The 23,363-nt window shown below is 35.2% G+C and overlaps 3 protein-coding genes across 3 annotated transcripts in view; all 3 read left to right on the top strand.

The window, feature by feature from the left end:
- Window positions 1-1,666: 1,666 nt before the first annotated feature.
- them6 (thioesterase superfamily member 6) lies at window positions 1,667-4,910 on the top strand. Its single transcript, XM_056271614.1, has 3 exons — window positions 1,667-1,751; window positions 2,866-3,370; window positions 4,767-4,910. Coding segments are annotated over exons 1-3 (618 nt in total). The 5' UTR covers window positions 1,667-1,749; the 3' UTR covers window positions 4,878-4,910.
- Window positions 4,911-6,096: 1,186 nt separating this feature from the next.
- Window positions 6,097-10,204, top strand: si:ch73-52e5.2 (protein THEM6). The gene is made up of 3 exons (XM_056271615.1): window positions 6,097-6,184; window positions 6,616-7,120; window positions 9,971-10,204. The coding sequence occupies exons 2-3, from the start codon at window positions 6,620-6,622 to the stop codon at window positions 10,076-10,078; spliced, it is 609 nt and encodes a 202-aa protein (XP_056127590.1). The 5' UTR covers window positions 6,097-6,184; window positions 6,616-6,619; the 3' UTR covers window positions 10,079-10,204.
- Window positions 10,205-12,325: 2,121 nt separating this feature from the next.
- ftr87 (finTRIM family, member 87) overlaps window positions 12,326-23,363 on the top strand; it is a 22,057-nt gene continuing 11,019 nt past the window's right edge. Inside the window, 8 exon segments of the mRNA XM_056271707.1 lie at window positions 12,326-13,061; window positions 13,146-13,241; window positions 14,530-14,763; window positions 18,292-18,445; window positions 18,569-18,628; window positions 21,139-21,225; window positions 21,367-21,421; window positions 21,826-21,832. Of these exon segments, the coding sequence (XP_056127682.1) occupies window positions 12,465-13,061; window positions 13,146-13,241; window positions 14,530-14,763; window positions 18,292-18,445; window positions 18,569-18,628; window positions 21,139-21,225; window positions 21,367-21,421; window positions 21,826-21,832 (1,290 nt within the window). The 5' untranslated portion in view covers window positions 12,326-12,464.

Below are 23,363 nucleotides of genomic sequence, written 5' to 3'. Positions count from 1 at the left end.
ATTCACATTCAGACACACTGCAGAGCTATTATTTTCACGTTAAAGCTTTGATGAATTCATGTATAATGCCTTATGTGAAAGGAGAATGGAGGAAGATGGCTATAGTAATTTTCCGTTTCTTTCAGACGTTCTGAAGGCCTGTTCATCCCTCTCTGTCACTGACAATGCCAGACTCAATCTCCTATAATTCATCATTCATATTGACTTACAAGACTTCACAGAGGACACAAACTGCAGTCAAAGCAGGAACCAATCCAGCAGATATGAATACCTGAATTCATAAAATGACAAGGAATCTTAAAAATATGTAAATGTATGCATCCCACATGCTCATAAAAAAAAAATGAAAACACATTTTTAAATTAAGTCATTCACAACAATGCAAATCTGCTTATGCTAGGATTTTTTAGATAGTCAGTGCATCCAAATTTGAGCTTCTGAGATTCATAGCCTACTTAACGTGATGTAAGCAGTAAAACAGTATGGTTGTATTAGTTACAGCATAGAACTAATTACACACTCTGTGTACAGTATGCACATTTTCTGTAAGAATGGAAAACCTACAACATTTGCCAAAATACATTATAAACAGCATCCCACAATGCAGCGTGCTTGACAAGAATGTTGCAATGGAACCACAATAAATACCACAATCTCTTTGATTCATTATCTGAAAAGGCATTTTTACACAATATTAGAATAAAAATAGACATATTTATTTCTGAGACTGAAAATACCTACTCTTATAAATACATTGAAAATTAAACTGAATTATTACTTTACATAGGCTGTATAAGCAATAAATAACAATTCAGATTATTTCTTACCATTATTTTTTTTTTATAAATAAATCTATTATAGATTTAAAGAAAAGTAAAGAAAAAGAAAATAGGCTACATAATACAGTTTTTTATAACAATAACATAAGAACGTTGCCAGCACACACACACACAATAAATAAATTATTTCTGATTAACACATGACCAAACACATCTTACAACAAATTGAAAATAATTACAATTTAGCCTAATATCAAATAAATAAATAAAATAAAAATCTAAAAGTTATACAAACAACATAACCGAAACGTTGCAAAACAACATGACAGGGAGGGACACAGACACTACAATTGTATTAATACAGACACTGATACAAAGCTTCTAAATACATGGATTTTCTTTAAATATTTCTTCATAATATTTAAGAAATCTTAAGGTTTTTAAGGAGATTTAAGAAGGAGTTTAATTCACTTTCAAAGTGGGGATAGGATGGAATACCATTTGCAAACTTCTGCTTATGAATGAAGAATTTGGCATCTAAACTAAAAAAATAACAATATACTCCAGGGATCTATTTTTATTATTATCATTATGTCGTTTAAACTGAAACAGAGTGTAACATTGGCAGAATCAAATATGTGAGAACCGGGTCAGACCAAAATTGTTTGGATATAGGGCAACCAAAAAAAACAGATGTGCAAATGTCTCCTCTGCTTCTGTCCAAATATCCAAATTATTACAACTGACAGGGTATATTTTATGTAGGTACAATTTTTAAATGTATTTCCTTTGCCTTATTGGAAATACAATATGTTCCAGGTAAAAGCCAGGCCCTTTTCCAATCTACCAATCTTCTAGCAAACTCCTTCCGAGCAGTTTCACGTTACGTCATATTTAGGGGGCGTGTCATCGTGCGTTCAGTCTGGGGACGTAAAGAACGTAACGCAGCAGCTGGTGTAACAGCGTGGACATGTAAGTGCTGTGTTTGACACTTTCACTACTGTTAATTTACTTCCAACCAGTAGTTTTATCGTTGTAAATGTGTAATCGATTTCGCAAAGGTTTACACGGTGCACACAGTTTTCTTTAACAGTTCAAATGACAGTTCTGATTCTCCTTCAACGTTGTAAATAATGTGATCTTGCTGAATAGTAGGCTAGTTCATACAATAACATAACGTTAGTTAACCCTAGTTAATGCATGAAATACAATGAGCAATATGTGTTACAGTACTCATTAACCTTAACGTTAGTTATAAAAATAGAGCTGTTCTTTGTTAATCCATGTTACCTCAGGTCTATTAGTTAAATTAACATATACAACTTTTGATTGGTAAGATTAATAAACACTTTAGAGCTATGTTTTATTGTTAGTTCATGTTAACTAATGATGTTAACTAAATGTAATGGCTTATTGTAAAATGGTACCACAATAGCACAAGTAAATAGTTGTAGTTTTCACTCAAACAAAACACCTGTGTTAAAGTTTTAGGGTTAGATTTAAATTAAAGTGGCAGTGTGGATTTTAATCAGTTTCTCTAACCAATGCATTAATCAAAAACAATTATTTATTTTCTACGACAAATACATTCTCTAGTGTCTTATACTGGAAATACGTTTAAAAAGCAGATAAAAATCTCGTTAAAATGTGTTCACAAACCAGCCTAACTAGTTCTACTTGAATGAGGCTTGTAGCAAAAACCTAAAAATCTCAGGATTTTAAATGGATAGTTCACACAAAAATAAATGCTGTCATCATTTACTCACCCTCAGGTTGTTCCAAACCTGTATAAATTATTTTTTTCTGTTGAACCCAAATGATGATATTTTGAAGAATGTTTAAGATGAGTGCAAACAGTCTCTCATGCAGCATAGAAAGACATCTCAGTGGAATGCTGACAAATAACATGCCACTTTTTAATAACAAAATAGAATTGTAATAATAAAATAGAATAATTTGAATGCTAAAATAAATAAAAATTGTTGTTTGAAATAGTTTAAATCACTGATATGGCATGTCAGCTACCCATGCATATGCTTAATATGTCTCTTGTTTATTCTTGTAATTTGACTTGTGTCTATGGCAGGGAGGACACACTGCTGTGGATTCTGGGTGTGTTGCTACTCCTGTTCTGCAGTGTGGATGTGTGGTATTATATACGGGCAGTGGTTGTGGTGGTCAGGGCCTGGTTCCTCTCACCTGTATTTGACATCACAGGAGAGCAGACCGCTGGCGGACGAGTCCTTCTCCATGACGTTGACCTTTGCCATATGAACAACGCCCGCTACCTACGCGAGTGTGACTTTGCCCGTTTCTCTTTATACACCCGCAATGGGGTGTTCAAGGCATCAAGAGCTCTAGGGGCCAACATGGTTGTTGGGGCAAGTACCATCCGCTACAGACGCCCACTGTGTGTCGGTGAGGCGTTTGAGCTGCGCAGTCGGATCATCACCTGGGACGACAAGTCATTTTACCTGGAGCAGCGCTTTGTGTCCTGTAAAGATGGGATGGTCTCAGCTGTTATGTTCTGCAAACAGAATGTCCTGCGCAGCAGCCCGGACAAGATCCTGCAGTACCTGTGCAAAAGAAAGGTGAGCAGCTTTAATAGATTTATTACACTTTTTAACCCTCTGTTGGTCATCGGTGAATGTGATTTCACCAAGTACAACATGTTCCTGGATCAACATTTCAATCATCCAATCAGATTTTAGGGTCAGGTTTACAGTTTATGTCAAGTTTAGACTAATAACCAGGGTTTGGTGCTTCTACATCAGTGTTGTTCACCAGGCAAAGGAAGGCGTCCCCCTTGGGCCCCCAAAAACCAAAGGCCCCCTGACATGCTTTTTATATACGAGATGCGTGTTCATCCACGTTGACCGTGCTTCTTGTGTATCTTGCATGTAGCAAATGAAAATATCATGCATTTGAATCTAAATAGTGAGCAACATTGTGTATTATATTTGTATTGTTTTAAAATGACACTCACTCGTTTCTGTGAAGGACCCAAGTAGAGGATGCATGCGCAGTTACTTTGCACACATCAGATATTTGTCCTTAATTTTTGGTTGAAATAATCATTAAGTGTGTAAATGTATAATTTCCTTTTCATTATTTTTTCAGTTTCATTTAAATTAGTAGTTAAAATAAAAATAAATGTGTTTTAAAGTTTAGAATTACAATGAAAATTACCCCACCTAGTGTCCAACCTACTTTAATACTGGTTTAACCTGTTTTAACATGAATACTGGGGTGAAAATTATAGGGCCCCATTCCTATATTTTTTTTCTGGGGCCCCCAAATCACAATATCCGCCCCTGAGGGTTAGGACTACATTTTTGTTTCTTAGACATGAACATGTCTTTCTTGAGAACATCACGGTGACTGGTGGTCTTCGATCGTTTTAGACTCAATTATTTCATGTTTTGTATTTTGTACTTCATTGGGATAATTTACAACTTTTTGACTTTTGTGCCACTTGCTACTGTATATAAGCACACAAAAAAATTGATTAGAAAAAGTTAAGTGGTCTTAAAAAAATACAGAGCAATTTTTGGGGTACAATCTACAAATCAACCTTAATGAAATAGTCTTTGTTAATGTCTAAATATATGCAAAACTTAATAAAAATAAGTAATTATGTCTGCAAATACTCTTATAAGCAACTAATGAATACACAGCCTTATATATACATTGTATTAATTGAAAATATGAACTGTTTTTATATAGAAATAAATGGTGCATAGTTAGAGGTGAATATTATCTAGTACCATGAAATACACCCCGAAAAAACCCTAAATATTATTGAAACAAAAAAAAGTACATTCATTTTATTAAAGAAGATACGCTTCTATCTTTGAGTGTGACTCGCCCCTAATTGAGGAATACCAGAGAGTTAAAGGAATTGTTTACTTCATGTTGTTCCGATCGAATATGAATTCCCGCATTTTGAAAACATTAAAGCCTGACATTTATAATCTGACTTTCTAGGTTGAAGTGCCAGAATTTCCTGAAGACCTGCAGCACTGGATCAATTTCATCTCGGCCAGCAGTAAAGCCCTCAGGGGGGAATGTCAGCTCGATAATAAAAAGAGCGAATGATGGCTCTCTGCCTTAAATGAACTCTTACTCGATGGTTTACAAAAACGCAAGAACGCTCTGATGCACGTACATTAAAGTCTCAGGTGTTTGGATACTCCTATGCAAAATAAAAATGTGAGTTCTGCTGTACTCTAAAAGCCTTGTTTGTGCCACATTGTCTCATGCAAGCCGGAAGATTGTAAATATCTAAAAAACTAAATCTTAAAAACAATGGATGAATAATATTTTCTGGTGTATTTCACGGTTTATTAACGCCACCAACTGGACTGGAGTGGAAACAAAATAATATTTAAGGTGATACACTACAGACAAAAACAGCATTTTTTCATGCATATGTTAATTTTGAGGTTTTGGGCTTTTTAGCTTTTAAATTTTTATTTTTTAGATTAGTGGAAAGAAAACATCAAAAATACACTATTAAGTGTATATTTTATAGCACTTTTATCTATTTGCGTCTGTAGTTTTCAATTACAGTTTCAATTTTTTTTTTTCCAAAATGTGTTTTTCTCCTGCATTGAGCCATAAATCTCCATTTCAGCAGCACTAACATACACCTAACTTTAGTTTTATTCATATCCTGAAGGTTTTTACAGAGGGGGTTGTTCACATATAATTTGCCTAATTTTATACATTGTATTCCTATTTTTTTATTACAGTATTTTGTTTTTCTGGCTGTAGACAGTATTTTCTGATCTATGGAAAATCCAAAATCCCCTTTGTAAAAACCTTTAACTCTAATATGTCAAAACAAATTAACGAATTTTGAACCTGACTTCATCCAATGTTTAGTTTTTTGTTCTACAAATGTATGCAAATGATTGCATATTTAATTAGATAATGCCTCACTTGCATATTTAAACAACTTTTCAGAAATCTTGTAATACAAAATTGTTTGCAATTCTTAATGTATTCAATCAACTAAGTGTGCTGATATCTATGTCTATCTAAGTCTCTTTTTTTACCCTAAAACCTTTCCCTTTTTTTCCTTAAAAATAATTAAAATGTAATAATAATGACAACTATTTCCTGAATATGTTCTACTCTGAGATAATTATTTCTCTATGTATTTTAACTGTCTTAATACACATTTCAGAGTGGAACGATTTTAATTATCTCTAAATTTATGTAACCACCATCCAAAATATTTGTGTTTTGTCTTGGAAACCTTATTTCTAATGGGATGATATAGAAATCTGTCGTCATGTAGTGCGGCCTACTGCCTAGTCACGTTATCTCCTTAAACCAATCAGAGCGCAGTATCTGTCATTGCGGAAGTGCGTGAAGCCGGTTTTTTAGGTGTCCATCGCGTGAGTATCAAGCATATCATATTTGACAAGATTATGCTTATAAACATTGCTTAATGCATCTAATTCATCAATTTATATGTATTTAAACGCAAACCAGTAGACCTGGGATAGGTTTCGTTGCACGATATTATTGTCAATGTTCTGTATGTGCGTTTTCTATTTAATCTAAATGTAGATGTTTCATTCATTTCCGAAATGAATGAGTGAATGTTACATATATTCTGACAGCAACTATTACAATAATGACCTAATAATGTCTTGCGTCGTATTTTGTAGCATATGAAGCCTGTCAGCATCGCTTTTTCTCCTACTATCAGAGTAGCCTATGTAAAAAAAAAAGAAAAAACTCAATTAACCCAGTTATATATCTCCATCTGACGCTCGTGTATTATTCATGATGTGAATAATTAATAATCTTCACTGTGTAACAGAATCATGCTGCTGTGGATTCTGTCCGGGTCTCTGGTTCTGTTCGGCAGTGTTGACGTGTGGTACTTCCTGAGAGGCTCGTGGATGGCGATCAAGTGCTGGTTCCAGGGTCCGGTTCGAGATGTTCTGGCCGAGCAGGTCGTTCACGGACGGGTTCTGCCTCACGACCTGGACTTCATGTGTCACATGAATAACGCCCGCTATCTGCGCGAGTGCGACTTCGCCCGCTTTGCGCACTGCACCCGGAACGGGCTCTTCGGGGCCGCACGCGCGCTCAACGCCACCATGGTGGTCGGGGCCACAACCATCCGCTACAGACGCTCGCTGGCCCTCGGCGAGGCGTTCGAGCTGCGCACCCGCATCGTGTCGTGGGACGAGAAGTCCTTCTACATAGAGCAGAGATTCGTGTCCAAGTCAGACGGGTTCATTTCTGCTGTCATGCTGTGCCGACAGAACGTGATTCGCGGAAATCCACAGAAGATCTTGGATTTCCTTTGCAAGAGGGGGGTATGCACTTTACTAACATTTGTGTGCATTAAAGCAGTTTTTTTTTTTATCTTTTAAAAGACACTGGACCTGTCCTCGTGTCAGGGACCCCATCCTTTCATTTAAAATGCAGTTATAGGCTATGTTTAGGCTATAAAGACCCAATTTATACCGTAATAGAATAACATTATGGTTACACTTTATTTCGTAGCACTTTAATTTAGGGTCGAATTCTCACTATTAACTAGGCCTAGTTGCTTATTAGCATAGGATATTGGCTGTGTATTAGTACTTATTAAGCACATATTAATGCTTTATTCTGCATGACCATATTCTACATCCCTTAATCCACCCAATACCTAAACTTTAACTACTAGCCTACTTACTAAATATTAATAAGCAGTAATTTGGAGTTTGAGGCAAAAGTCATACACTGTAAAAAAAATAATTTCATGATTTGTTACCACAACTTTTTTTCTTTTGTCAAATCAACTTAGATAATTAATGTGGTTCAGATCATTTTGAGGTTCTGTTGATTAAACCAATCTCCTTCTTAGTATTAACTCAATTTTTTTTATTTCAGTGAACTCAATTTTAAGGCAACCAGGAAAACGTACTTTTTTTAAGTTAAACCAAGAATTATTTTTTACTGTATAGTTAATAGTTCGTTAATAGTGAGAATTGGACCCTAATCTAAAGTGTGACCCTTTATTTGAAGGTGACGTAGTTACATTGTACTTAAGTAACTGAGTAATATTAATAAACTACATGTACTTACTGTAGAGTTAGGTTAGGATTTGGTTTAGGTTTATTTACTTGTAATAATGCATAATATAATTATGCAAAACTTACTCTTATTACTAGTAAGTAACGTGCAACTACGTCACCTTAAAATAAAGTGTTACCTAAATAACTAAGTATTTTCAAAACAATATTTATTAGTTTCTTTACACTACAATATAAAACCCCATGCAAGAAAAGAAAAAAATATATATATATATATATGTATGTACGTATAAAGACCCAATTTATACTATAAATATTTATATTATAAAAAATGTATAAAGACCCAATTTATACTATAAATATACATAAAATATAAAATACTACTAAAATTGTTTTGAAAATATTTAGCTTCCATTTTGCTACATTACATATTTTAAGTATTATTTTTATTTAAATAAAAATGTGAAATTAAAGGCTTTAATTTAATTAAATTTAAGTGAAAATGTGTTTTATAAATATGTGTGAAATATTATTTGGAAAATTAAGTTTCTATTATGTTTTTCCGATAACACTTTACAGCAGGGGTCTCAAACTCAAATTAACTGGGGGCCGCTGGAGGTGGAGTCTGGGTCAGGCTGGGCCGCATCAAGTATTCCACAAAAAAATAGTATTCAAGTATTCCAAAAAAGGAGCACAACTGATCCAATCTTCTCAATATTTATTAACGTTTCTTCTGAACAGTTCCTCTGAATTTGAACATTCCTTTCTGTACATGATTGGTTCTTCATGAGCTGTCCTTCTGACAGTTGAAGTTCATTTTACAAACTTTCTTTGTCTATAACACATATTTGTGATATTTATATTTGCTTATGTCCTTTTTATTTTCTTTATACAACACATTAATGATATTGAATGTTTTTTTTGGAAGGCACATTTCCTTTTATTATACTTAGAAAAACAATTATTGCTTTTGAAATACAAATATTTGCAGTCATGTCTGCCCGTCTTATTGAATTCTTTGTATAGTGTCTCAAATTACTGACTGCACAAATCAAAGCAAACCTTCTTATGAACCTGTTGGACACATATTACAAGCTCAAAGTGATTATTCTCACATTGTTTTAGAGCAGGGTCTCTCTCCAACACGTCGCTCGCGAGCTACCAGTAGCTCGTGGCCTGATTGGTGGTAGCTCGCCAAGGGGCCGTTCACATATCGCGCTCACATATTTTGCGCGCTCAAGTTCGTAATTTCAAATGTAGGCGCGCGGCAAGCGCGCTCATAATTGAAGCGACGCGCTCATTTTTTCCAGGCGCAGTATGTTTGTACTTCGCGGTTGTCTATGACAACTATTGACAACAAACCCTCCGTAAGCTGTCACGAGACTATCTATGGTAGCTCATAAGGGATACATTTTTTTTTTTTCGCGGCACACGCAACGACGGGCCGCACTAACATTAAACTTTAATGTTAAGTAGGGGGCCACAAAATATCACCCCGCGGGCCGCAAATGGCCCGCGGGCCGCGAGTTTGAGACCCCTGCTTTACAGTAAGGTTCATTACTTAACTACCTTATTTAACATGCACTAAAAATGAACAATACTTCTTCAGCATTAATATTAATTTCAACATTTATTAATATGTTATTACAATCAATTGAATCAAATGTTGTATTTGACATTAGTTAACATTAGTTAAAGCACTGTGGACTAACATAAACAATAAACAGCTGTATTTTTATTAACAAAGATTAATAAATACTGTAACAAATGTATTGCTCATTGTTAGTACATGTTAGTTAATACATTAACTAATGAACCTTATTGTAAAGTGTTACCGTTTTTCCTTACCCCTATAGTACTGTACTGTTAGTTGTTTATTTAAAATGTTTTTTTTTTTACTGTATTATTATTTGTAAAAAAGAATAATCATATTTTTTGTTTATTTAGTTTTTATAAAATTGATTTTATTTTATTTTAATAAAAAGTTTTATTTCTCAAACCTTTTTCACGGATCCCCTAGCACTCCCAGTTTGAAATTAGACCCTATTGTTGGACATATACAGTACCATGGTAATACCATGGTAATTTTCTTTGAAGTATGTTCCTGTTTGACTAACCTATAACGCACATGTCTCTAATTTGAAGGTGGACTGCCCTGACATTTCAGAGGATCTTCAGCACTGGATTAGATTCATCTCTGCTAGCAGTCAGGCTCTGAGAGCTGAGAGTGGACTAGACGAGAAGACCAAATGATCATATCTAAAACTCTTACCGTAAGCCTTCCTTGTGCATGTAAGTTTCCCGTGACGCTAACCTTGAATCATGTAGCTTATCTCTAAGTGTCAGTTTTAAAATTACAAAAGAGTTTTCTGGTCCAGAACCTGTGTCGGAAGCTTCAGTGTTTACTCTATCATACCAGCCCTTTGTAGAGTTTATTTTAGTTCAGAAGTATTGTACTCTCATTATTGTATTTACAAAATCCACTCCAGAAGCTGCAAGGAATGAAACTGACAAAACGCAGAGCATGTTTCTCTGTTGACAAAGAGAACGCATGAACGAATGTTGAAAAAACTTGAATGCTTGGAGCTTTTGAACGCTCCCATGACCAAATACGCACACGAACGTAACGAAAATCACTTTAAAAGGATTTGCACTGAATATTTTAATAGTCGAAAACGGTAAATGAGATCTGAGCGTGTTGTTTTATCATATCACCTCATGGATTTGTTGTGCCGGTCAGATATGTTAATATAGTTTACCTATTTAAAACTGAAATGGTTTATTATTATTATTTGTGAAAAGGGAACATGTATTTATTCAAGTAAAAAAGTCTGAGATTTGCATAATTTATTTAAGAAGATTCTTTATGTAAAGTTATTTAACCACCTGTAATGAAACCTGATGCCTTGCATTATGAAATAAAGTACTGCATCATCAATATTGTTTGTATATGTTTCTAAGTTATTAGAAGCATTTGCTTATAAACACTGTTCATGTATCGGTATCAAGTGAATGCAGCACTGCTGCCATCTAGTGTCGTGTTACACTCTCAAAGTGGAAAGTTGAATTAAAAATGTATGAATTTCAGAATGTCTGAGCTTTTGTTTATTTTTCACCTATTTTGAATGAATGGTAGCAGCACTGGAGCTAACATGAATAAAACCTGATGATCATGTTCTCCAGCATCATTTGAGATGTTCCAGAGAGCATCTTATGCTTCAGTGTGAGCAAGAAAATCGGACAAATTATGTATAAGGAGTTTTTCTAATTAGTAGTATTGGTTATTTAGTTTTATCTGACCAGAGAACTCTGAACAATCGCAAATATTTTGTATTAGTTTTTTTGTTACGAAATGATGTATCTTTGTTTTACTTCAACATTTTTAATCATTTAGTTTATTTCCAAATTTAAATTAGATTATTTTCTTTGTGGACCTCGCAGTGTACAGTATATTAAATAAAAAGATAAGATATTAAAGTTTAATATATGATCCTAAAAGCAGGCTTTTAAAATTGTTTTTTTATATATATTTTTTAATGTTTTTACACCTTTTTATTGATTTATTTTACCTTCTGCTTATCTTATATATAATAGAATAATTATATATAATTTAAAAATTAAATGATTTTTTGGCGGTAATTATTTTTATTTTATTTATATATATATAAGAGAAAAATAATGTAAAATAAATAGAAAGGTGTAAAACATTTTATAAATTTATTTATATATATATATATATATATATATAATTTGTATTTTGTATTGTTATAAATAAATGTATATCTGAATATAAAATATATTATATTATTCCAATATAATTAAGACATTAAATAATTTATTAAATTATTGTTTTAACTATATTTATATAAATATTGAAATATATTAAATAAAATATATTTTATATTCAGATATAAATGTATAAATTATTTTTATATTTGCTGATTTGTAGGGTGGCATATGACCGTGACTCATTTTTGTGAGATTCACCTTCTAATTTAGCCTGGTTAAAACCAGACCATTCTCAGTTGTAACTGAGTTATGGTCTGGCAAAGCGTCATATACAAATCATTTCCAGAGGGGCGTCACCAACGGACGTCGCGGATAGACCTAAACCCAATCAGAGCGATGAAGGAGATGACGTATGCAGAGCGGCAGAAACATCTCCGAGTGTTGTTCTTTGCTCGGTTTTTAACAAAAAGGAAACGTTCAAATCGCTTAAAACAGACGCGATAGCTGATTCGAACGAGTGATGTTCGACGGCGGCATCCATCTTTGTAATGTAGGCTACAAAATCTGCTTCAAAATCCCAGCGCTGTCGTCATCGTGTAAAGCCCGCCCCAACGTTTCTGATTGGTGCCGTGATTTCGGCGGATTGGAAATGGTTTGAATGAGCTCTTTGCCAGACTAACTTTCAGAGCAAATCTAAATTTGCCGGAAGTTGTCTGGGTTTTCCCAGGCTACTTCTAATTCGTAACAGAGCTGAACACTGTGTTTTCTGACATGCTCAGTTGTGTGAGAGCAGCTGTTCCGCCCCTCCCCCTCATGTCAGACTCTGGTCACATGACTCACTTCCTGCATAAACACAGCTTCCCTGGGCTTCGTTCTGCTACTGGGGCTGGACGGCAAGAATCCTTTCAAAATGGCGCAAGCTGGGGTTTTCCTGGAGCATGACCAGTTCAACTGTTCTATATGCCTGGATGTCCTAAAGGACCCTGTGACTATTCCATGTGGGCACAGCTATTGTAAAGGCTGCATTAAAGGCTACTGGGACCAGGACGACTATCTGGGGATCTATGGCTGTCCTCAATGCAGGCAGAGCTTCGCTCCCAGACCTTTGCTGGGCAGGAACACAATGCTGGCTGATGTGGTGGAGAAACTGAAGAAGACAGGACTGCATGCTGGGCCGACCCCGTCCGATCCCACCCAAGCTGAACCTGGAGATGTTGAGTGTGATGTGTGCTCTGGGAAGAAAAACAAAGCCTTTAAATCCTGCCTGGTCTGTCTGGCGTCTTACTGCGAGACTCACCTTCAACCTCACTTCGAGTCTCCTGCCTTCCAGAAACACAAGCTGGTTTCTCCTTCAAAGAAGATGCAAGAACAGCTCTGCTCTCGGCATGATAAACTACTAGAGGTGTTTTGCCGCACAGATCAGCAATGTATTTGTTACCTTTGTTTGACGGATGAACACAAAGGACATGACACTGTTCTAGCTACAGCAGAGATGAATGAGAAAAAGGTAAAATTGTAGAGCATTTCTAGAGTGTGATTTTTACGAGTCAGAACAAACCAACCATTATGTAACCTATGTTTTTCTTCCCAGAATGCTCTGGCGGAGATGCAGATGATTTCCCAGCAGAGGATTCAGGAGCGAGAGAAGGAGCTGGCAGACCTGAGACAGGCTACACAGACGCTCACTGTGAGTGCTTTCTGTTCTCCCATCACAAACTTCACTGAAGGAGCTCGATCCGTGGACACCGCTTGCTTTTTAATAATAGTTTATTCATTGGGGGCAAATAACACAGCTGTCAAGTTTATTTTATTTATTAAATGTTCATTGTGTGAGAGGAAAGTCTAATGTATTTAATAGTTCATTTTATAGTTTTATGTACACTACCGTTTGGGATCAGTAAGATGTTTTTTTTTTTTTTTTAAGAAATTAATACAGCATTAAATTGATCAAAAATGACATAATGTTACAAAATATTTCTAGTTCAAACAAATGCTGTTCTTTTGAACTTCGTATTCATCAAGGAATCCTGGAAAGAAATCCCAATTTCATCAAAAATATAAAGCAGCACAACTCTCAACAGCACACGTTTTCAATATTGATAATAGTCAGAAATGTTTCTTGAGCAGCAAATCAGCATATTAGAATGATTTCTGAAGGATCATGTGATGTGACACTAAAGACTGGAGTAATGATGCTGAAAATACACCAGTTATATTTATACTATATACAAATATTCATAATATATAGTTATTTTAAATTGTAACAATATTTACTGTATTTTTGGTAAGACAACTTATTGCTCAAGTACAGAAATAAACCTATATCGAGGCGAAATCAAACAAAATGATTATTACTTTTCACAAAAAGTGGACACAAATTGTTTTATACTTTATTATTTTAAAGCTCTTGCCAATAATTAAAATCACAGTAATGTCAATATCTCAAATGAAAATACGATGAAAATATTTACCTTGAACTTTTTTTACTGTACTTCCGTTTAGCCGGAAGCTAGTTATTTTACTTTATAAAGTTTTAAATATGAATATTTTACACAAACGCTTCGCTTTCGCTTCAGACGCCCTTTATTAACCCCCCAGAGCCTTGTGGAGCACTGTTATCATGGATGGATGCACTTTTATGGACTTCAAAAGATATACAGCCATTCACTGCCATTATAAAGGTTGGAAGAGCCAGGACATTTTTTAATATAACTCCGATTATATTCGTCTGAAAGAAGGTCATATACACCTAGGGTGACTTGAGGGTGAGTAAATCATGGGCTAATTTTCATTTTTGGGTGAACTATCCATTTAAGTTTCAGTGAATGTTCTGGTTGGAAGGAGTTCTGAAAGTTACAGTACATCTAGTACATCAAACTCTCCCTTCAAAAGGGCAATAAAAATCCTTTTTTCCACGGCGTGACCCCTTTAAAGCCAAAGTCATGCGTTCTAATTTTGCTTTTGTCTCCCGCCAGCTCTCCGCACAGTCAGCCCTTGAGGAGAGCGAGCGCATCTTCACAGAGCTGGTGTGCTCTATAGAGCGACGGCGCGCTGAAGTGAAGGAGCTGATCCGGGGTCAGGAGAGGGCGGCAGTGAGCCAGGCTGAAGCGCTTCTTCAACAACTGGAGCAGGAGATAACAGAGCTGAAGAAAAGACACCGTGAATTAGGAGAGCTCTCGCAAACAGAGGACCATATCGCCTTCCTTCAGGTAATGCTGCTGGTTATTCACAAACTGCTTTCTTATCCAAAGCTAAGTGCCTTATCCAAGCACACAATGGTGGTTAGTTCATGAAGCACATTTTCAAACCTAATCAGTCTCTTTAACCACTAAGCAAGTTGCAACACTCACTCACTCCATACTAGTGAAGTTTTATTGTTTTGATTTGATTTTTCAGGTATAGATGTTTCACATTCGGATGAATAGTTCACCAAAAGATGAAAATTGTTCATGTTGTTTCAAACCTGTGTGAATTGATGCTACAAAAGAAGATATTTGGCAGAATATCTGAGCTGCTTTTTCCTTATAATGAAAGCATATAGCAGCCGGAAGCTTTTTAAAGTCAAAAAGGCACCATAAAAGTAGGCCGTGTGACTCATTTTGTGTTCAATAAAAATCTGTTGCTCCTAAATCTATTTTGTATGGAAGCCTGTTTCCGCCTCAGAAATAAAAACATAAAAAAGGTAATTGTGACTTTTTTTTATTTTCAGATTTCAGACCTTTTTTCTCTCACAATTTTCTCAATTTTGATTTAACATGTTGCATTTCCGACTGTTTTTTTTTTTTTTTTGGAAAAAAAATCTGAATTGCAAGATGTTTACTCAAAGTTGGGTCTTTATTTCTCACAAAAAAACTGAATAGAACAAAGAATTGTGACAAAATAAAGTCATTAACTTAACTCGCAATTCTGAGAAAAACAAAGTTGAATTAGATGTTACCCTTAAATTTGCAATGTATAAACTCATGTATATGTAGTATTTGTGTTGTGATATATAAACTCATAATTCTGAGAAAAACTTTTTTCATTTTTAATTTTTATTCAAAATTGCAAGATATAAACTCGGAATTGTGAGAAATAAAGTCATAATTGTGAGATGAAAAGTCGCAATTACCTTTTTGAAAAAACTTTTATTATTCCATGGCTGGAACAAGCTTCCATACCTTTGCACTTCCAAATACTGTATTTTTTTAGGATTAAAGTTGGCATGAAACGGAAGTTGCAATTAGTCTTTTCTTCCTTTTTGTGACCAGGGCCAGATTTACCTTATATTATGATAGGCAAAATACAAAAAAAATACATATTTACTAAATAAAAAGTCCCAAAATGTACACAATTTAAAGGGTAACTAAACTCTAAAACAACTTTTTTTTTAGTAAATGATCTGTAAGACTGGGGCTTTATTAATGCTGTTCATTGATTCAAGTAATTTTTTTTGACATTTGGGTGTAAAGTGTTTTAATTCTACAATATATGGTGTAAAAACGTCTGAGTGCTGCCCTCTTCAGGTTGAACGGTGGCTACTGCAGTTGTATTGTCCTATTGGAAGTTGTGGTGCCCTGTGATGTAAGCAGGCACCAGCTAACCACGCCCCCTTGCCTACAGAGAGACCTGTCTCAGGTGCACGCCCCCCTCCGCTGGGCTCCGCCCACTTTTCCAGCATTTTTCAAATATTGCCAGTGGGTGGAGTCAGGCTCTGACAAGGGGTTTAGTTACCCTTTAAAGGAACACTCCGACTTTTTGGGACTTTAGCCTATTCACCTAAAGGCCAATTTATACTTCTGCATCGGGTGCGCGCAGTAGGTACGGCGTAGCATACGCACAGACGCGTACCATACGCCGTACCCTTCGCCGTAACCTGACGCGCACCTCCTCAAAAATGTAACTACACGTCGCGACGACGCGGACCGCAAGATCTGTGATTGGTCGGCTTGGTAGCATCGCGTTTCCTCCTATGCATTTCCGGCGTGTTCTTCTGCACCGCCCGCCATTTTTAAATTCTAAGTAAGTACAGCGAAACTGTTAAAAAAAACTAAAAATTTACCTTTTCCACCTCGATAAGCTCCAACTCAAACATGATCTGCTCCCTTTCAGTCGCCATTGCTTGTAGTAACCTAAACTCAAAACAGCCGCGAGGAATCTTCTTCTTCTTGCGGCGAGGAATCTAAACACAGTGGAACATTAAAACCCTCCGCCGCCAACTAGCGTTTCGGCGCTGTACTGCAGAGCAACGCAGACCTAAACGCAGAAGTATAAATGCACATGACGGCATCGCCTACGTGCGTAGCCTACGGCGTACACTCGACGCAGAAGTATAAATTGGCCTTTATCCCCCAGAGTTAGATAAGTCCATACATACCTTTTTCATCTCCGTGCGTGCTATAAGTCTGTTTGACGCACCCACCGCTAGCCTAGCTTAGCACAAAGACTGGATGTAAATGGTTGCAGCTAGCATACTAATCCAAATAAGTGACAAAATAACGGAAACATTTTCCTATTTACATGTTGTGATTTGTATAGTCACAGAGTGTACAAAAAACAAAGTCACATGAGACAGACATATTTTAACCGTATAAATACTGGGAACTATATTCTCTGAAGGCGAAGCACTGCTACTTGGGCGGAGTGATAACCGCAGCACCTGAGACGAGCCGTGGTGAGGAGCAGAGAGCCAGAGAGCGCGTCTCAGGTGCTGCGGTTATCACTCCGCCCAAGTAGCAGTGCCTCGCACGGAGATGAAAAAGGTATGTATGGACTTATCTAACTCTGGGGGATAAGGTGAATAGGCTAAAGTCCCAAAAAGTTGGAGTGTTCCTTTAAAAAAAATCACATAATATAAATAAGTTGTCACAGAATAAGAATATTTGAATGACTTATTCAAACAATCAGTTCTTTATTTACCCTTGCATTGCAAACAAGCAGAGTCGGACCAAACTGCGTGCAGCACTTCATTCACTTTAGAGGGGGGTGGAGTTATGAGGTTTGACTGACAGTTAGAGGAGCCAATGGAGTTATGAGGTTTAGTCACAAGCTCTTTTCAATATTTTTCATTGGTTAAACATTTTCAAAAACCACAGACAAACATAATGGGATACCAGTAATGATTTCTGGAAAAAAAATAATAAATGGAGATATGAGGTTTCTGCCCGACGGCGACAATATTTAATTTTTTATTAATTGATATTAATAAAAATATCAATTAATAAAAAATTAAAAATCCCCCCCCCCCTTTTAATTAAAGATACTATAAAATATAATATATGTGAAAAAACACCACAAAAAAAAAAACTGCACAGACATGCAATTTATAATAAGCACTGCAACATACTGTAAAAAAACAAAAGAGATAATTGGCCATTTTGATTTCATGGTGACTTTAAAAATGTTTACTTTTGGGTGACCAATTCCATCAAATGCGAGCAGAGCATACGGAATTGTCCTCTGGACTGTTTGGTATTCCTGGTTTTCATTGAGTTTCACATGGTGAACACTTGAAAACCATGTGAAAAATTGCAACCTTCAAAGGACTCAAAGAGAGACACAGAATTGAGATTGCGTCAGTCTGTGCTTTAATCTGTCATTGTGTGCTAAGATGAAGCCTAGCCTTTGGGAACTGAAACCAGTATCAGGAATTGGATTTGGGTTGCATACGGTTTTTGATTCACACAGGCTTAAAGTCAAACCACTGCCTATGGCTAACATAGTTGCAATCATTTTTTCCCCCCATTGTTCTTATTCAGAACTGCAAGTCTCTGTGTGCTCAGCCTGTTCCCGTAGACTTGCCAAACATTACCTGTGACCCAAACTTTGGAACAGTGATGGCGGTGGTGACAGAGTTTCAGGCTCTCCTCGAGGACGTCTGTCAGGGGGGATTTGTCAATATCTCAGAGAAAGGTAAACAGCCTTGCATTGTGTTTTAAATGCCACATTTCAAGCCATTTAGAACTAAATCAATATTTCATTGTATTGTGAAATTACTCTTAATGCTCAATCTAACACTCCTGTTCCGGTTTGCAGTGAGTGATGTTACTGTTATTCAGAGCACTAAACCAAAGACAGATTCAGACTCAAATGAAGGTAAGATTAAAAATGCCTTAAATGAAGTCTAGACACAATTCTGTTTATAGAATCTGTTCTAAACCCTTGTGCGCTGCTTTGATGCCTGCTATCTACACTTAGTGTGAAGAATGTTTTTCCACTGTGAAGAACCTTTTGTTAAGGGTTGCTGAAACATCAATGCTAATAAAGAACATTTATTTTTATATAACAGGGTTCCCGCGGATCCTTAAAAAGTCTTAAAGTCTTAAATTAGATTTTTAAAATTTAAGGCCATAAAAAGTCTTATAAAGTCTTATTTTTACTTATGAAAGGTCTTAAATTTTAGATGACACTTTGACTTAGACATATCTAAAAGCTTTCCAAATTAAAACCATCTAATTAGCGTACGAATTTTTATTTATTTATTATTCTATCTTTGTGGATTTGCTAGTTCACGTGACATTTCGCGTCACTCGCGAGTCGCGGCAGCATAACTGTCTCCTGCACGCGAGAGGAGAGAAGGAGAAGAAAGGTCGTAAATGTCAGTTCAGTTGTAAGTTCATTCTTTATGTGCGTATGGTGTGCGATGTGTATTGTCTTTTATGATATTGTAATCATTGTTTTAACAATGTACGAGGCACTGCGAGCTGACATCGCATTTGTCTCTCGTGCTTTCACTGCGTGATGTGTGCAGTGTAACTGTAATGTCCCCAAGTTAGTTTTTGTCTTATATTTATATCATATTATGTTCTTATATTAGAATATCATATCAGAAAGAGTGCCGTTTTCCCGTGCACAATTCCAATTGTGATATTTATGTTATACAACAGTTAAATTAACAATAAGTTAACATTGAGTTACTTTTTAGACACAATATTGTCAATATTGTTTGTTTTCCCTTTATTTCGCCGACTATAATTTCAAAATGAAACCGTAGCAGAGTCTCAATGCAACCGACAGCGATTATTTCTTGACTGAAATCCGCGTTTTGAACGAATCACTTGCTTCTTTCCCGAATGAATCAGCCGTTTGAACGAATCGGTTGAATGAATGACTCCCTCAACTCATTTATTAAGACAGTGATTTGCCGCTGCGGTTTCATATTTAAAGTACCCTTTAAATAAAATGTTAAAATTAGAAATCATTTCATATTTAAATATTGAATATTGATTTAAAAATATATATCTCATAGCTTTATTTATGCAGTTGTAAATGGAGTGTAAATAAATTAATGCCACTTCTGATGCCGCTTCTGTCACCTCTGCACTGCAAAGATGGATTTTGATTGAATGATTTAATTTGACTGTAACAGTGGTACTGTATGATTATTATATAATTAAGTATTATTGTATAATTACTGTATAATTTAATTTGAATGATAGTATTTGACATTAAAGCATAACTCTAAATAAGTTTAGAAAAAATGTCCATATATAGGTGAAAATGCCCCTGAAAAAATCAATTTAAGGTGGCAAATATTGCCCCTTAATTAAAATATTCATTTCTGTCACTGCTGTGAACTGACCACTGCATAGAATATGAAAAATATGAATATCTTCGTGAGTCAGCTGTCAACAACAGACCTAAACCAGCCATGGCACCAGCACAAAAACACAATCAGTAAAATATCATCTAATTATTATCAACAAAACGTTGAAAATATCAAGATAAATTTTTGTCAATACTGCACAGCCCTAATGTACGGTATTAATTTTGATTTCTTCAGGTCTTAAAAAGGTCTTAAAAAGCCTTAAATTTGACTTTCAAAAGTGTGCAGGAACCCTGTATAAAGAACTCGCAATTGATTCCAACAGAACATGGCATTAGCTTGTTGTTAAACTACTAATGCAAAATTGTAATATGCATAAAAAAAAATACATTGCATTTTGACTTGCTGTATAATTTAATTCGATTTTGACTTGCTGTATAATTTTATTCGATTTTACTATTATCTATACTTTTTAAATAAAATAAATTAAAATAGAACCGTAAAAACGGAAATATTATAAAATATTATTACAATTTCAAATTAAAATTGTACCAGCTTTCTATTTAAATTTATTGTAAAATGTCATTTATTTCTGTGATCAAAGCGTCATTACTCCAGTCTTCAGTGTCACATGATCCTTCAGAAATCATTTTAAAATGCTGATTTGCTGCTCAAGAAACATTTATGATTATCAATGTTGAAAACAATTATTTTTTGGAAACTGTGATGCATGTTTAAGGATTATTTGATAAATAAAAAAAAGTTCTGAAGAACAACGTTTATAAAATATTATTTTGTGTTACATTGTAACTGTCATTTTTGATCAATTTAATGCATCTTTGCTTAAAAAAAAAGTATCTTGTTTCTTAAAAAAAAAAAAATTAGTGGTAGTGTAGATTATGACTGTCTAGATAGGCAGCTCACTAGGTTTTGGAACAGAGCTTAAAAATCAAAAACTTAGGATGTTTCATTTTAATATAATAAAATATTGTTAATACTTCATTAATTTCATGTCAACTACATGTGAAAAAGCTTACAGGATCATTCTTTTATTTCATAGCTTTAGCACCGTTGTTTGGCCAGCCTGTACAGATCCCTTTTACCGTCAGCGTCCCGACGATTGGTGTGTTTCCATTCTCGTCATTTGGTGAGTACCAGGAAAAGATTTGATTCTATAGTGTTGACCTGAGACATGAAGAGATCAAGCTGTGACCACGCTATCATCTTTGACCTCTTTGTTTGTGTGTACGGTAAATCATTGTCTTCTCATCTTCTCTTTCCTCTTCAGGATCGAGAACACAAGGTCCTCGTCAGAGACTACAGCCACGTAGGAGACGAAGGTAGCCTTAAGTGTGGCCTGAGAAACGCCTGAGTAGAATTCATTGAAGAGGCCAAAGTCGGTTTGTCATAGTGGTTTGGAATATGTACATTTTCATGGTAAAAAAATGTAAAGCTATATTAACCACAAACTCTTATTGCTAAATAAGACGGAAATGTAAATGCAGATGCGTTTCAGTGTCTATTGTCCAAGTCTCAATGGTATAAACTTTAAACTTACAGAATGTTAAACTGTATATCTTATAATTACAGATGTGCTTGGAGTGAAAGTTAGAATATTGTGTGTTCCAAACTTTTATAGAGGCCATATTATGCTCTTTTACAAAGTCTTGATTGACGTTTTCATGCTTGAATGTTAAAAAAAAACGTAATTTTCACATATTTGATGTTGCAGCTTCTCTCTTCCCAGTCTGTCAGTAACGGTCAGTTTAGTTCCTGTCTCTATGAAGCCCCTCCATCTGAAAAGCACAATGTGCTCTGATTGGTCGGCTTGACCAGTGTGTTGTGATTGGTCAAGCGCTTCAAGCGTGTTTCGGAAATGTCCCGCTCTTTTCCAAAACCGTGAGTTCTAACTCAACCAGACCTCATCCCTTTATTCTGTGTATGCCTTGGGTGGGAATTATTTGAATGAGGAATATAGTGACGACGAGTTCGTTCCCGGAGGAAGGTTTGAGCATGAACCCTTTTCATGCTCAAACGGCAACATTACAGATCAAAGAAAGTTGAACATGTAAAAAAAGCATAATTGGTCCACTTTAAACGAATTACCTGTTGACTAAGCTATGATTATAGTATTTTCTTAAGTATTAATCATACACATTATATAGTGTGCTATATTGGTGTAATTTGTCAGTGTTTATCAACTGATGACGTCTATATTCATAGAAGTGTTATTTTAGCTTCATACGTCTGAACTGTATTTGTGTGTATTAAACATTGTTTAATTGAAAGTATTTTTAAAATTATGGGGGAAAAAAAAAATCATACAAAATAAAGTTTCTTACAAGTAGTTTGATGGCTCTGGGATTTTACTGTGGAACCAATTGAATAAAAAAAAAAAAAAATTAAGACATTTTTTCCTGCATGCATGGAAGCATCTCTCTCTCTCTCTCTCTCTCTCTCTCTCTCTCTCTCTCTCTCTCTCTCTCTCTCTCTCTCTCTCTCTCTCTCTCTCTCTCTCTCTCTCTCTCTCTCTCTCTCTCTCTCTCTCTCTCTCTCTCTCTCTCTCTCTCTCTCTCTCTCTCTCTCTCTCTCTCTCTCTCTCAATTATCTGAACATCTGGATCTGCACAGAGTTGCAAAATCTGCATTAAAGGGAAGATAAATCTGCTCGTGAAAAATATACTGCCTGTAATTATGAAGGTGGATTGTATAATGTGGGTCTGTCACATGAGCTTTACATTTGCTTTAAAATGAACAGCTTCTTTGTAAATAAACTTGTTTTATATGTAAAACATAGTCATCTCTATATTAATGATACGTGTAATTAACACATTATCTTAAAGATATTTTAAACAAGACTTATTTTTAAATGCTTAAAATTAGTTTTGGGGACAAATATAAAACTGTGAAAATAAAATATATTTATTTTCAAAATATATTTCTTTAAAAGAAAAAGAAAAAAAAAAGAAAAAAATGTGTTGCCTCTCCAAAAAGTAGTTACCTTTGACAACTAATGTAAAGATGGATTAAGTTAATTTGTTAAATTTATTTTCTCTAACACCTTAGGCAAATCAGTTGTGTATATTAGCTTGAAGGCATTCATTTAATGCGTAAGTAAAACAGCTCAGGTTAGCAAAGAGAAATGGCAGTATATATTTTCAAAAACTTCATGTGTAGTTGCAAAAGTGTTATGAAGAAAAGGTTTACTAGTATGATTAGTATATTTATCACCATCCTCAGAAGTTAGTCAAAATATAGTGTCCAAAAGTGTTGTCCGGCAATATAT

The sequence above is a fragment of the Rhinichthys klamathensis genome, unplaced genomic scaffold, assembly GCF_029890125.1.
Source record: "Rhinichthys klamathensis goyatoka isolate OS25496 unplaced genomic scaffold, OSU_Roscu_1.1 h1tg000323l_1, whole genome shotgun sequence".
NCBI classification, from domain to species: Eukaryota; Metazoa; Chordata; class Actinopteri; order Cypriniformes; family Leuciscidae; genus Rhinichthys; species Rhinichthys klamathensis.
Note: the sequence above shows the minus strand (reverse complement) of the source record. Positions and strands in the feature narration are given on the sequence as shown.

Excerpts from the sequence above, each read along its gene's own strand:
- them6 (XM_056271614.1), top strand. Across the intron at positions 3,371-4,766 it reads AGTACCTGTGCAAAAGAAAG|GTTGAAGTGCCAGAATTTCC; the intron begins GTGAGCAGCTTT and ends CTGACTTTCTAG.
- si:ch73-52e5.2 (XM_056271615.1), top strand. The coding sequence starts at position 6,620 with ATGCTGCTGTGGATTCTGTCCGGGTCTCTGGTTCTGTTCGGCAGTGTT. Across the intron at positions 7,121-9,970 it reads ATTTCCTTTGCAAGAGGGGG|GTGGACTGCCCTGACATTTC; the intron begins GTATGCACTTTA and ends TCTAATTTGAAG.